The following is a 15,497-nucleotide window of genomic DNA, read 5'->3' on the forward strand; positions in this document are numbered from 1 at the left end:
TGCCACATACATCATGAAAATATGTAACTGGAGACCCATGAAGCAACTGCAGAGGGGAGAAGGGAACTAATGAGGTGTTTTCACCAAGGTAAGCAATGTGCATATTTCATACAGCCTAGTTTTATGTACACATGTCAGTGTACTGCAAATATAAGGCCGTCTTCTTTAATAGTTAAAAAATCCATTGATTTCAATAAATACAGGTATTGTAAGTAATAGGTAACTTTTATATTGCTCTTTTTGTCAGAGGACCTTAAAGTGTTTTACAAAGCAGCCTGGTGATCAATACCACGGTATTGAAAGGGAGGCACAGAGGTCAGCGGGATTTGTGCATCATGGCTTAATGGTCTAAAGATTGAACCTCTGGCTGAATGTTGTCTGCTGAACTGCCTCACCCCAGCACCGGGAGCAGTGTCTTGTCTTGCTCGTGTTTAAAATACTGGTAAACACCCATAGCTCTTGTTTTGTTCCCTTCTGCACACCCTGAAGGAGAGACTCGCTGGAGCCACATGGGGCATGGATCTACTCATTGGCTTGGTGGGTCGCAAGCAGCGGAGGTGCTCAGCATCCTGAGAAAGAGGCTACAAGTCCCGGATTCAAACTGGTGAGAGCTGAAGCATGCTCAAGACTTCAGGGGGAATTACATCCCATTGCAAAACTGGACCCTTGAGAAAGATTAAATATGTAGCACTCAATTACTTGTACTAAACTGTTCAACAGTTGTAAACACAGTGGGTAAAGTTCATTCACCCAAAGCAACATGAGTGATTGCTTATCTTGGTGTTGGAGTGCCATAAAATTAAACTTGAGGAACACCCTGATTAATTGATTTGCCATGGTTCCCGTTAGGTAATTATGTTCAGCGAGGGTCTGTCAATACAATTCGCTATTGGTTACAGCAAGATTGGGTCTTGATAAATGAAAAGTGGTTATCGTCGCAAAAGGGTGGTCATAGAAAATATTGGCACTTGAGGGGGGAGCCCTGATAGTTTTTTTATATGATGTAATTTGTGATAGTTACATGTGCTCGAGAGATAAGATTTACTGCTGCGTTTTGAATTAATCAGAATATATGAAGACTCTTTCTAATTTACTCTGCATAATGTTTCTCCCATAAATGTTCTTGTAATGTGTGAACACATTATACACATTGTCTGCTAAATAATAGAACCATAACAATCCATTTTAAAAACAAGTAATGAAAAATATTGATGGCAGAGCGACAAGGGACCTCATTCTGACATATGTATTTATTTCACTCATGACCACATCCATACAAGCCCTTGCAGCCTGAAAGCTAGAAATGGGTCTGGCAGCAAAACGGCAGTCCTAAGCTCTGCACTGGTGACTTGCAGTCTGTTCCTGGGTATCTAAACCCAGAAGGTGACTTCATTTTCAAAATTCAGGTTTCCTAGATGCTTAAAGTCCAGCTCATGCCTATGTCTAGCTAGATGCTCAGCAACTGCTCAAGCTGTCTCTCATTTAGGGAGGACTCAGCCTAGGAATCTTTTTCCTGGGCAGGTGCTTTAGTCACTGGTCTATAAAAAAGGAGTGTTTTCTCTTCCAGAGCATTTAACGTGTAGCCTCGTGGGCTAGGTGGGCTCTCAGGAGGCAGTGGTTAGTCTAAAGCAGGTGCTCAGCCCTGAGGGGACTCAGCAGTACATCTGCAGGCATCTGCAGAGCCTCAAACTCATCTTATGAAGCTCTAATTTTAAGACTTGAGCGCTTATATCCTGATCCTGACCATTCCTCAGGGAAGGCAGATGATCCCCTTGCAAACACAGCCTTCAGGCATGGCTGTGATCGCCATTAGAAAAATATTTTTTTTCACTATATGCTTTTAGACAGTGGCATATCAGCCACTGCAGGTGGGACCTTCTGGGTCTGTGTTGTGTGACGTAGCGCACTGCTGACTTGGGAAACGTGGACTTTCTAGCAGAGTCTGGCTTAGATGAAAATATGACAGAAGTGCGCTATATTAGAATGAAAATTACATCTCCACTGGGGCGCATTTTTGTCTTTTGCTGAACTTCAACATCCTTCTTTCCTAAGATAAGGCATCTCATAGCAGTAAATCTCCTCCTTATATGTACAGCAAGCACAAGATAAGGCAAAAAAATAGCCTCCCTCCACATGCTCTTGATTCATTCTTCCTCTGAAATTGGCAGTCTGCTTCCTGAAGACTTGCTTGCCAAGATCTTGTTCACTTCTATATCACTCACTCTTCAAAGTGAATAAGTGATTTGAAGAGGTATCATGTTTCCAAACATTAATAGTTCAGGAACTTGATGAAAATTCTCTCAGTCGGGTAATTTCTTGTGGAAAAATTGGCATGGTTAACACTCAATATGGAGTGTATAGTTATCCTAGTGCTGATGGTACCAAATAATTTCAGAATAGAGGCAGAATTTGGGGCAGAACCATGGAAATTAATGGAATTACAGCAATTTGCACCAACCGCAGCAATTTTCACCTGTTGTCCAAGATCATAATTTTCTTTTGCATGAATGTCCAGCCTGAAGTTACCAAGGCAGCATTATCCTCAGCAGAGCGGGGTTATGGTCCTTAGGGGAAGTGGGATCTATTGCATTGTCGACACCTTTGCAAAACTTGACAATATGGTTAGTGTACTAAAGTACCATATTATTGTTCTGCATCTTATGTTTTTGATTAGGAAAAGTGTTATGCTTTGGCTCGCCAGTAATGGCTGTTCTTGCGCTCTAGACATCTGGAGTGGATATTTTATGTAACTGAGATTTAGAGGTATGGCTCTCCAGCCTCATACACTCTAATTTGTTGAGAACTGGAGCTAACACAGGTCTGTTAGTCTTCAGATATGACACTAACCAGAGTAAAGTGGCAGAGGTATTGCCAAGTGCAATGCGTTATTTCCTTTTACAGAAAATCGAGACCCTCACTATTAGGAGACTAAAATGTGAGTGGGCTATCTTTCTTTACTCTGGATGAGTTTGCAGTCCTTGAGCGTTCATGAGAATGGCCAGAACAAAGACTATAAGAAATAGGAGAAGATTAGAGAAGTCTAGCAAGTGACACTGAAAGAAAGGGAGAAAAAGATGCTCAGGTTCCTTCCTAAACTACCAAAATCTCACCCAGATTCTTCTGAAATTAGATCAGGAAGCACATTTTGTGACACTCAAGCTTATCCCCGGCTATGTGGCCAGTAGTGCCATCTTGTGAACAACATGCAGATACCCTTGCCCTACCCCCACAGTTCATTTCTGGGCTTGTGACGAGTATGTGTCTATCATGTGATGGGACATGCCAGCCAGCTCAGCAAAGAGGTGCTGATGAGTACCCACCCTCCCAGGGCCCAGGGAGATGGTGGCTGTGAGGAGCAGCCAGAGCCAGATGTATTACTCTGCTGGACTGGATCCACCCCGTGGTCACCAGGTTGGAAATGCCCGGTTTAGAGCAGAAAGTTGTGAACAGAGAATATCTTGTAATTTTCTAACCTTTTCTTCTCATTTCCTCCTTGTTAATGACAACAATGTACTCAAAGACACCTCCCATAGTGCCAGATGTCATGAAATGGGTGCCGTAGTCGTTGATGAATTTGGCATACATGCCATAGTTGTAGGTGTCCGGAAGCTCCTGCAAGGAGACCAGCACATCTTCATCCAAAACAATGTTGTCCCTTCTCATCTTGAAACGGGCTGTCTGCACCTTTGTCACACCTCTAATGAATCCAACCTCCTGCAGATAAAGAAAAGAGGAGCTGCCACTCAATGTTCACTTAAAAAAAAAAAAAAAAAAAAAGTAATTTCTAGTCTTTAGGTTTGCAGAAGAAAGCCTGAATCTCTGACTGTCAGTGCATGTTGAAGGCATGAAAACAAGCCCAGGTTTAAATGAAATTGGTGGTAATTCTTTTTTAGAGTGTCTCTTTCTTGTGTGCTGTATGAGGTGGAAGGCAAAGCCATGGGTTTGGATGCTATGGGGGTTTTTGTTGATGCACAAATACGATCAGAATCAGCTTCCACATGATTCCCTCCATCCTCCATTTCTGCTATTTCTTTTTTCTGGTTTCCTTTCTATAGTGTTTATTCCCTTTTGCTTTTTTCACAGGCTTGACCAGTGATGCAGGACAAGGGCTCCAGGCAAGCCCAGTACAGCCCAGCAATGGGGGGATACCCCAGCCAGGAAGGTGTTGATGCAGAGAGGATTTTCTGGATATACCACCGGATCCATGAATCCTCTTCTAGATTAGCCATTGCCTCAGACAAAGCTCCTGTGCAACCAGAACAGCCCTTTAAACGATTCCTTCAGTAATTGATCATCGTTTAGCTGCAAACATCATGTGAGTCTAGACAAGGGTACAGTAAATACTATAATGGTGCCCATTTCACACAGCTTTTAAGGGCATTTTAACTCAGACCACCATCAAAGTAATTCTTCTTTATTGTTTTCTGTCAGCAGCCACAAAAGAAGTGGAGACAAGGCACAGTTAATGTGGGAAATACCAGCACTCATGTTATTAGATTGGAAAAAGGTCGTCATAGCTAGTCCATGATGTAAACCCACTGTGAGAAATACACCCTGTTACTGAGTACTCTTTTTTTAGTGCAGCATTTTAACCTCCTGTAAAAAGTAGCTATTTCCCCATCATAAGGCAGCTTGTATTAATTTGAACAAGATATATTTGCTACTAGAGATCATTCCCTGAGGACAACTGTTTTGATCAACATCTTGATATTTCCTCCTCCCTCATCGTCACTTTAAGCATTTTTTTATTTATGTGCTTAATGTAGCCATGAAACAGGATGGGGTGAAATGACATGTGTTGTGGTACTTCGTAATTCAATTTTATTCCCGCTCCCTGTTTGCTAAAATATAGTAAGAACAACAAACAGAATTACTAATGATCATACATTTGCAATTACATGAACAAATTAAGGTACAATTACTATGTGTTAAAAAATGCAATTGAGAGAATAAACTGACATAAGTTACAGCCAGACCATGCGATGCACAGATGACACGACTGGAGCATATGCATCACTGATTCTTTTCTTTTTTTACCTTTGCAGTGTATTGCGTGAAATTCTTCAGGGATCCTTTGCCACCTGATAAAGTGAGGCCCAGTTCTAACTGGAAAGGTGATCCTCCAGGCCCAATTCCAATGGTAAAGCCTTTTGTTTTGGATTTATCACTTTTAAGGGCATCAAGCAGATCCTTTGAATCATCATAAAACTCAAAAGCGAATCCAGAATCAGCATGAGCCTAAAGTGAAAGGAGCAGACATTAATTTTTCAGGTACTTCCTTCCTTTTTAATCTCTATTTCTTTAAGGAGCTGATGGTGCCTCTGTTGAAGCCTGTGATACTCCTGACAACACCAACATTGACTTCAGTGAATGTGGAATAAAGAATTAAGTCACGTGCCATTCCACTTGGAAATATGTGAGAAGTGTGGATAAACCCATGCATTTTGCTTCATCCATCTCTAGGCAGGGGAAAGGTTTGTGTTTAGCCACTCAAAGCAGTACTATTACAGCCAGAGCTGGTAATGGTACCTATTTAGCTAGCTTGACACTTCCCATTATAAAACTCTCCTTCTAGTTCCTTACAGCTCTGCCAAATCATCACAGTTTGGACTGAATTTTTTTCTCTCCAGCCTGCTTCTGGATGAATTTATTTAGGAAAAAAAATTCAACAGTAGTCATCCAGCCACTTGCAAAGGCAACGCTAGAAAACAAACATTGTTTTGCCTGTTTTAGAGAAGTGACCTTTCCCTTGACAGCTCTACTTTGCTGGCGTGTGGAATTGAGCAGCCTTGCTGAATCCAGGCTGTCCTATTTGCCATCTCTGTAAAAAGCCAGCTAAATTACCAAAACTGAAAAAAAATCTCACATAATCATGAATGACTTTCTAGACCCCAGCGGTTAGACTCTCTCAAGTCAAGATGTGTGGGGGGCATGCTCAGGTGTTCCTTGGCACCTGACCATGGTGCAGATGTCCTTCCGCTGCTAGCAGCAGATATGGAGTAGAAAAAAACATGGTCCATGTGGTAGGTCTGTCTGGGTTCCAACCAGGGACTAAGGGGCCCAGGGCACTCTGCCTGCTGGGAGGACACGAAAGCCACTTGCATTGAGCCTGTGGCTGTAATATTCCCCTGGAATAATGTGCTTCCATTCATTCATGTCAGAAAGCATGATAAATGTTTAACAGTGTGGCCAAGGCCCCACTTATGATGTGGGAGACGCAGGTTGAATCCTTGCTCTACTTAGTTCAGTCTCCAGCATCAGACGTGGCCTCACTAGTATAGACATTGTGATACATGGTAGTGGCTTTCAGGATCTCTGTCTTGCTCAGAATTTGGATTTATGTCCCTTGTAGCCATGCCATAGACTTAAAATGCTTTCAGATATTGAATTGGTAGCATTCTTCCTGTTTTACACATGGCCAGCTTCATCCTTAGAGAGGCAAGTGGCTTGTGCAAGCTCCACAGCTCATTAATAGCAGAATTTAGAGAAAACCCATTTCCCTTGGCTCTGACTAGGCCAGAGTAAACAGTGGCAATGCCTGGGTGATAAAGCACATTAATTCCTTGATGTGCCATAAACCAGCATTTATATCATCGATTGCTTGTTGTCTTGGGGACAGCTGGAGAAAGGTACCTTGAAAGACAGCCTATAGTGAATGATAAAACGTACCTGATATCTTCATAGGAAGTTTAGATTTTAGCTGGGAAAACATTGCTAAATTTGACCATCGGAAGAACTTACTAGGAATTGGTATATGTGAAAGTTGTAAGGTTTGCGGAAATACTTCTCGTCGTCCCCGTAGTACAGACGTTCACACGCAGCATCGTACTTCAGCTCCCGCCACTCTCCATTGTAGACATACTCACAGTGGCCTCCAAAAAAATTAGGATCATATATGTACTGGCTTGCTTCCTCTGTTAGGATGTTGTATCTTGGAAAGAAGTAGCATTCAGAAAGTTATCCATAGCTCCTGTTTTATTTCCCCAACAGTCTCTGTCACTGTTTCTGTTCTCCTGACACTACAGGTTATCTATCCTCAGGTCACTGACTTTGAATTTGGATAGCACCTAAAATCTAAGGGTTGAGTTTGTTATCTTCTTGCTGTCTCCTTCCCAAAGCTAAGAGGAGACAAACAGCCATTTTATTTCCAAGACATTGGTTTGGACTCATATGCTAGGAAGAAATCAGTTAAGTTGTCCAGTCCGTCCCAGCAAGTATAGTTATGAAGGTCCTAAAGTCCTGGAATTCCTCAAGGTCCCCCTTAAGCCTAATGCATCTCCCTGTCAGAGTGTGTTTCCTGGCCTGTAATTGTTTTCTACCTTAATTTCATCTCCTTCCTTTTAATAATGGTCCCATTTCTCAGGGGAGTTGGCACCCTCCCTAGACTTGCAGTCTGCTTGTGCTTTGCCAAGTCTCTCACTTATTATTTCCTTACATTTCTTTCTTCCTGCTCTCCAGCCATCACAGTTGCTGCCCTCTGAAATCCTATTACTTAATATTCCCTGTAATTCCATGGCCCAAAGTGAAAGCATTATTCAAACTAGACAGCAGCATTGCTCCTCACAACAGGGAATCATCTTTAAGACTACGATGGTAAATGCTGTTGCTTTTGTGTGTTGTGTGGGAGAAACACATCAGAGACCAGTATTAAATGGGGTGCTCGGTGAAAATGAATATATGTCTTGAAAAGCTTTTGATGGACTCTCCCAGGCTGTGGGCCAGAGAGCCATTTATTTTGTGGACTCTAGAGGGTGTTGGATCAAGATAATGGGAAAGTTATCTAATGGCTGAGTACATTCTCATACTGTAGCCCATGTTCTCCAGGTGAAACTAAGCAGTGTCTGGCTTAAAACACAAGATTTAAAACAAGAATGTCACAACAGACAATTCAACTTTAAACTCATTCAGGATTCCTCTTTTCCATGTATCACCTAACCAGAATTTGAAACTGAATGCAGTAAAACTTTTTCAGGGATAGGTGTATTTACCCTGCTTATATTCTTGTGGAGCTCAGGCTCTCTGCCTTAAATCTGTGCTCTGAAGTCCTAAATCCTGGAGTTAAATCTTCCCCTTAAGGATGAACACCACCAGGATGCTGCATCTTCAAAGTCTACTGTTTGCTTTAATATATTGCTTTAATCAACTGGAGAAAGTTGTAAGGTAACTGGACTCGGAGAACTGGGTTATATTTTTACATGAGTGTAAGAAGAACACCTCTGAAGCGTCTAAAGGACACTCTAAAGTGTCTCTGTACTAAAGTACAGAGTGGCTGAGAGAGACCAAGGTCAGATAGTAAATTCGAGACAGAATTTGAAATAAAAGCTGGGATGAATCATCCTGCCTGCCTCCCTCATTGCTACCGATGGTCGGGTGGGACAGTAGCTCTCCTTGGGGTTTGTACAGCACCCTATCAATTCATGGAGCACTGCTATCACTAAGGAAGAACAATACGAAAACCTGAATCCAGTTTTGATTGTGAGAGTAGCAGCTATTGATTCATTACTCACCCTTGGGCAGCTTTTTCAGACCCTGGGATTGGGAACAGATGTTCACAAGGGCTTTCAATATCTTCATCCTCACAGTTATCCTCATCAGACCCATCTCTGCAGTCTGACTCTCCGTTGCACACAAGATGCCGTTTAATACAGCGACCTAAAATGCGCAGGTACAAGCACTCACTTATCCGCCCTTCAGAAAAACCTGTCAGCTCACAATGATTGTGTTGTTTTCCACCCATATCTCAGGGCTACAAGAAGTCATGCTGGGTGTTAAACACAGCGCTCCTCCATTGGGAACTTGCTTTTCCCAGCTCCTTGTGGGGGAGATTTTCCGTTGCAACTTGGAGTGAGCACAACTCAGGAGTCCAAGATGGCCACTCCCTTGGGCTCCCATGGGATGGGAATCAAGTAGAGGTCACCTCACTGGCCTGATTTTATTACCTACAATCATGCTTTTGAAAGGGAGCCACGGGAAGCAATAGCTTCTCCACTTGGCTTAGGGAAGTCAGCTCTGTCTGGTAAAGTGCAATTTTGCCTCTTCCCATTGCAGGAGGTATTTGGGGAGTTTATTGCAATAATTATGGCAAGAATGGATGTTTGCAGGAAGGGCAACTTGAAAGTGTTTTGCTTCTGGGAAGTGAGGAAAAACCCTTGACATGACATTCATGACAGGAGGGAACTGGTACTCCTGTGCTTGCCTCAATGGAGTGATGAAGACCTGGTCACAGAGCTGGTGTGTATTTCTAAATTTCAATGGGATTTGCATTAAATGCTCAAGATGGGAGTTTGAGCCATTTGTGTAAAAACAAAAATCTGTCAAGGCTAGTCAAACTTTCAGAGAACAGCCGTATTATATTACAATCTTCAGAGCTGGGGATGGCTAAAAATAAATAAATCACCCCAACAGATTGCTAGTTGGATTCATGATTGAACTATGTCTTTTGCAGGGGGAGAAAGTGGTGCGTTGTGGGAGCGGTGGTGCCCATGGAGGGGAGTGTGAGTGTGTAGCACAGCAGTTGGAGCAGAATATTTCTACTCTCTTTGTTCCACTGAAAAATTAACCTTTTCCATGTCACACAGCCTTCTTTTCTTTCCAAATCTAAGTGTAACATGGATGGATTTCTGTAATAGTGGAGAAAAAAAAAAAGATGGGGAAATTTCCTGCTTTCTCTTGCACCAGTTCACCATCCTGCTGGCTGGCTGGCTGGCAAACCTCTGCCCATGGCAGGGGACTGATATCACCCCAGGTCTGTCCACCCAGGACCAAAGCCACTTTGGCAGGAGTTTGTGCCTGGTTCACTCACCTGTTTCCTCGCACCGAAAGTCCTTCCCACAGCCGGGGGGTCCAGTGCACGTTGTCTCAGCACGACAAGCTTGCTCGCCCCAGAGGTGCCCTGCACATCGCCACCCTGAGAACGCCGCCGGCTGCACCAGCCTCCGGTACCGGTGCTGAACCGCACGAGAGAAAAACACCACCAACACCTAACTTGTGTCCACCAGAGACATCACCTCGACAGGCTATAAATCAATTAAAACTATCACTTTCATCTATATTGTTATTTTTTTGTATGGCCCAAAGACTTCGTACATGATAAATGGAGAAGGAGGGTCAGCAGAGAGGTGGGACTTCAGGAGATTTGCCTGAAGTTCATACAAGAGAATTTAACGGGGGCTGGAATGACTGATTTTAAAAATCTCTTCTCTGTTTTATACCTTGGAAATAATATGGAATTCTTCCAGTTACACATGCTTTGTCCTGGAATGTAACAGGCTCAGATGGACGCAGACACTAATTACAACACTGATCCTGCAACATTTCTGATGGATTATTAATGAGAATTGCTGCTCTTTAAACTAGGAAGGAAAAAAAAAAAAGGGAAAGAGAAGAGCCAAATCATTTACTGACTTAAGCACAGGAACAAAAACTGCAGGGATATAAACTCAGTAGAAAGCAAAATTATGTCAGGTATTTGAAAATAAATTCTTGAATTATGAAGACATATGTGAAATGATATAAAAATTTGAGAACAGGAGCTGATGAATGAAGGCTGCTTCTAATGTCTTTTCCTTGGAATATTTGCATTAAGAATCAGGGGATAGTTAATTAAATCTGAGATAGAAAAAGGAGAAAGTCTTGGGCAAATATTCTGGCCTGATCCTTCCACTATTTCCCTTGCTTTTTCATTTTGCTGTTCTGCTGCTTTAAACGAATTTATTCCCCTGTTTACACCAGGGTAAGAGCCTCTCTAGCAGAAGAGCAGCTCCATCATATTTGGATGAGTTTACTGGATGCTTCAGAATGATGAATATGTATAATATATATAATTAATGTGTGTACATCCTCATCACAGACACATCTGAAGATAAATGAATACATTACAGCGGAGTCTTACTTTTTTCTCTTGGCAAGGAAAGCAATCAGTCCATTCTGACCACTGGCTCAGCTGACAGTTGACAGGAGCTGGAGAATTAACATCTCTGCTGCTTCTTCTAAGGAGGGGAAGAGAGAGGGGTCTAAGGTCTTTGAAGTTTTGTTTTAAGGAGGGCTGGAGGCTAGTGGGGAGAAAATGATCTCTGTGTGCATTTTTCCACCAGGAACCTATTTTGTAGGAAATGGGAAGCATCCCTTAGCAGGAGTGGCTGTACTACCCAAGATGGCCTGTCTGAGTATCTCACCATCAGAACTGGTCAGGGGTAGGAGTTGCAGGACCTGAGGATTTTGTCTTGGGTTTCCTGCTCTTCCAAGAGATACTGCCCCTTTCCAATATGTAGATTGCAATAAAATATATGTACATCATATGCAGTAAAATATATGTGCATCATATATATATTTAAAACCAAACACACTGAGTAAACAGAAGGAATGTCGAGAAGAGACAAGTGTTAAGGAAAGGCTTTTTTGGGTTTCTTCTCAGAAGCACATCACAAACTCCAGGAGTAGTAATGTTTATTTCCTTGTACCTATTCAGAAATCTATTGATTTCACTTTTTTTAACACCACTGTGAACTCATGGTCAGTATTTTTTCAGACAAGTATGAAATCAAGGTCTGATTCCCATGGGCTTTGCAGAGTGATGGAGATGGCTGCACCGACAGTGCTGAGAAGGCAAGGTACAAAGCCATGTCAACTATGGGAATTTGTTGGTATTTCTAAAAGGAAAAGCATACATTGTGAGAAGATGAAAATAACTGAAGTATTAAAGCAGAAAATGGCAAGAGTACTGTATTGCAGTGGCCCTTGGATCAGACTCTCTGCACATACACTGAATATCACTATACAACAGCAAGAAAATACTTCTCTTGCTTCCCAGACCAGTCGTTATGATCTCTATTTCTGTCCCTACTCCTACAATCTTTATTTGTATAATGTGTCTCTTTGTCTTGAGGAGCAATCTGTGGCATGTCAGTACAACTCTGTTTGCCACAGCCTTCAAAGCATTTTGAGGGGTTATTTTGAGCCAAAACATTGTTATTATTTTGGTGATTAACTAATGAGCAGTCTGTTTTACTTATTAGATTGTAGTCCAAAGAGAAATATTGATAATTAGCAGAGGTACGGAGCGCATTGGGGATTCATCAGAGGCTGTAGAAGAGAGACTTACTAAATGAAAGCCACAACAGCTCAGCAAGGGAGCCTGTGGATGCAGATCAGTGCATGAGATAAAAACCCACCGTGTCTCCACGAAAACAACAGGAGCCTGAAGACAAACACAGAGCTGGAGGACACGCATGTATTGATGCCTTTTTGCTCTGACAGGAGGATTTGTGGGCTGTATCCTTCAGCACTTCACAAAGTACTTAATTGGCTCACCTTCGATTGCATTTTACATTTACCTCTTCATTATTCTGCCTTGTTTGATAAGTTCATCAAACATCAAAAATCTTGTCTTTGTTCATTTTCAAAAGGGATTATCGGAATAAGCCTTCATAATTAAGTGTATCACTACCGCATTTTTTTTCCTTTCCGTCTTCTCCTTGTCTCCATGTTCCAATTATCACTGATACCTTTTTTTGATCCTTCTAAATCATATTTGCCTTTAGAACAAGCCTGAAATTAGTAGCTGAAGAAAAAAAATCCAACCATTTTCCTATCATGGCACTATAGCTTTAGAAAAAAAGTGGCTTGTTTATTCCCTTCCTTCAAAGCCTAAGTGACACTCGTATGGGTTAATAATATCGTTCAGGGAAAAAAAAATTGAGGTATGAAGATCTGGCTTGGATTGAAAATTGGGTTATTCATATGTACTTGTTAACTTCACATTGTCAAATGCAAAGTAATTTTAATGAAAAAGAATATGAAAAATATTCACTTCTAAGTCATCCTGTATAGGGAATTAATTTCAAGTGCCCAAACCCAGTATGGTAATTTTGGTAAGGAAGTTTAAGAAGGCTTAATAGTCATCTGTAAAAGAAAAACCATTGTGCAAACAGTTCATATAAGAAGGAGTTACGATGCCTAGCGTGGGCTTTGGACAACTGCCAATATTTTTTTTTCCTGGTAGCTGTTTACAGAGAGTACAATGTGCCTCAAGTCAGGACAAAATTGATGGGCTGACTGACTTGCCTGTAATTTCTGTATGTAAAGTTGGGTGGGGGGAACGGACTTACCTCTGGGAAGGCAATGCCTGGAGCTCCCTGCGTGCTGTAGCCGTGGCCTGACGTGCCGTTAAAGCCAGCAAACGTATAGACAGAATCAAAAGAGAAAACTGACACAGGCTCCACTGCATTGTTTTACCATATGTAAATGTTTGCTATAGATCAGCTGCAAATGAAAGCTTTAGGCTTCAGGATGCTGTGGGGCAAGCACTGCTAGAAGAAGCACGGAGCCTACCAGACTCCAGAATGCTGCGGTAAATCATTGACAACAGCACAGGTCAAATCACAAAGAATCAGGACACATCCCAGAGGCCTTTGCCCTTTTGGAAACAAATTCCCACTTTTCTGTCAAGGGAACATACTAAATGGTGCAACTGTTTCCACATTAAAGTCAATCAAATCCTGTTGCAGCAGTGTGCTTCTTGTCCAACTTGCACCCTCCTTTTAATTTAAAGGAGGAGGAAACTGAATTTTTTTTCCCACAGTGACTTAACTGTAATTTTGATACATCTGATTGCTGACCAGGGAGAAGCTTCCCAGTACAGCAAATTGAAGATTATCATAAAATTGTGTCATGAGGGACACGTACCTTCCAGATAAGTCAATGAAATGTCAATTCAGCTTCTTCCCATTGCCATCCCAATAAGATAGTGTCCCATCTCCAAAGCTGGTGTGAGCTATCACCAGCTTTTGGATGACCCTACACAGTCACTGCAACACAAGAATCTAAATCTTTGTTTTCTAAAGTGATTTGGGGTGAGGAGGATGCCCCCTGAATCTGAAACTATGTCTTACCCATATGCAGTGCAAACCCTTCTGTTAGTGGTGGCTCTAATGCTTATAGCTGGTTGGGATCTTAACACAGAAGTAGTGGATGTGCACAAGTATAAGAAAGCAATACCATAGCAAGCAAGAACATCATGGGTTATTTATTATTAAGATAATAGTCAAAAGATGAGAAAATTTATTTTTTGTGTGTTGGAAGAAAGAAAAAATGGCCATTGGAAAGACACTTGGTCATACTGTAGCCCAAGCTGCCCCATACCTGTTTCTTCAAGCTTGCACATAGCCTGCAAAATTCCCCTGAGAGCTCCTGGGCAGCCACAAAAATGCATGAGGAATCTATAACTTCATTAGATATTAGTTAAAAAAAAAAAAAAAAAGAATTAAGACTTTTGTGTTCAAACAAGGGTCTGCATCTCCCTGCTTTTTCTTCTGCATAAGTGGGCTGAGATTCTTCATGCATAAATGAAGTGTTCCCAGCAGACAACTGGAAGTTTGAACCTCAATAAATTCAAGAGAAAGTGTAATTATTGTAGGAAAATCTGGTCTTGGGCTATTACAGCTATTAAGCAGACAGTGAATTGTCCTCTGTCCACAAAAGACTGAGATAGAAGTGTCACTCTGTGTATTTCCCAAATTAATTGCAAAGCTCATTTCAATAGCTGGTATTGTAAATTATCAAAATAAAAGGATCTCTTACCATGTTATTTTAATGTAATTAAAGTTCAGAATGACCCTGGGGCTTGTCTTTGCTAAACACGATGAAATGTAGCACATGGGTAAACTCTGTAGTGAAATGAAATGAAAACTGCCTTTCTGTGACCTTCGAGAGTATGTTAATGTAATCCCTTACCTACTAATGCACTTCAGATGAGTTCAGAAAGTCCTTGTCCTTTATTCGCCTACACAAGAAGAACTCAAATAAGGGGTTTAATATTTTTTTATATACTATTAAACCTAAATTGCTTTTGCCTGGGAGAAAAGCAGGGGATTGAAACTGGCCTAAGGCGATCCCCATTGTTACCTCCCTATTACACATTACAGCCTCTCTGCATCTTACTGTTAAGACAGAACAACATAAAAAGGTTTTAGCAATGCTAAAGGTCTGGTGGGGATGGACCCCGCTGTCCCCATGGCGGGAGCCTCCCTGGCTGTCTGCCAAATCTATCTTCTTCCAGTTCTTCCAAACTTCTGCCATCCTTTGATATAAATGGCTGCTTTGCACAGTCAAGTGCCTCCTCAGCATCTAAGCAAAACTGTCAAAGCATTATATCTTTTCTTTTCTGATAGCAGCATCAGAAACACACCATATATATAATGAAAGTTATTTGTGGCACGTCTCCCAGGTAAATGGCTGGGCTGGTTTGTGCAATCAGGCACAACAACAATTTCGCACTGATAGGTGAGGTCGTCTGGTGGGGAGGCGTGCGAGAGAGATTTAAGCGGCAAGCAAGGCACACCACGTTAGAGGTGAAATTAAAGAACCTTTCTCCAAGGTGTTATGTTCCAAAAGTGATATATATAAAAGTTATGGTTCCATTTATAACATTATGAATTGAACTTGTCTAAAATGTGTGTTGGATCCTTGCCTCTAAACCTGAATTAACTCTCTGAACCTCT

The 15,497-nt window shown here is 41.7% G+C and overlaps 1 protein-coding gene across 3 annotated transcripts in view; it reads right to left on the minus strand.

Moving 5' to 3' along the window:
- C8A (complement C8 alpha chain) overlaps positions 1-13,268 on the minus strand; it is a 27,016-nt gene extending 13,748 nt beyond the window's left edge. For 2 of the 3 annotated variants that reach the window (XM_074875934.1, XM_074875935.1), the window contains exons 1-7: positions 13,107-13,268; positions 10,892-10,988; positions 9,803-9,947; positions 8,508-8,652; positions 6,742-6,931; positions 5,038-5,238; positions 3,474-3,714 (exon numbers count right to left, since the gene is read on the minus strand). In XM_074875934.1, the coding sequence (XP_074732035.1) occupies positions 3,474-3,714; positions 5,038-5,238; positions 6,742-6,931; positions 8,508-8,652; positions 9,803-9,947; positions 10,892-10,988; positions 13,107-13,225 (1,138 nt within the window). In that variant the 5' untranslated portion in view covers positions 13,226-13,268. The remainder of the gene's footprint in view (positions 1-3,473; positions 3,715-5,037; positions 5,239-6,741; positions 6,932-8,507; positions 8,653-9,802; positions 9,948-10,891; positions 10,989-13,106) is intronic. The other variant, XM_074875933.1, reaches the window with a different exon arrangement.
- Positions 13,269-15,497: the final 2,229 nt, after the last annotated feature.

Source organism: Strix uralensis, chromosome 8 (assembly GCF_047716275.1).
Source record: "Strix uralensis isolate ZFMK-TIS-50842 chromosome 8, bStrUra1, whole genome shotgun sequence".
Classification (NCBI taxonomy): Eukaryota; Metazoa; Chordata; class Aves; order Strigiformes; family Strigidae; genus Strix; species Strix uralensis.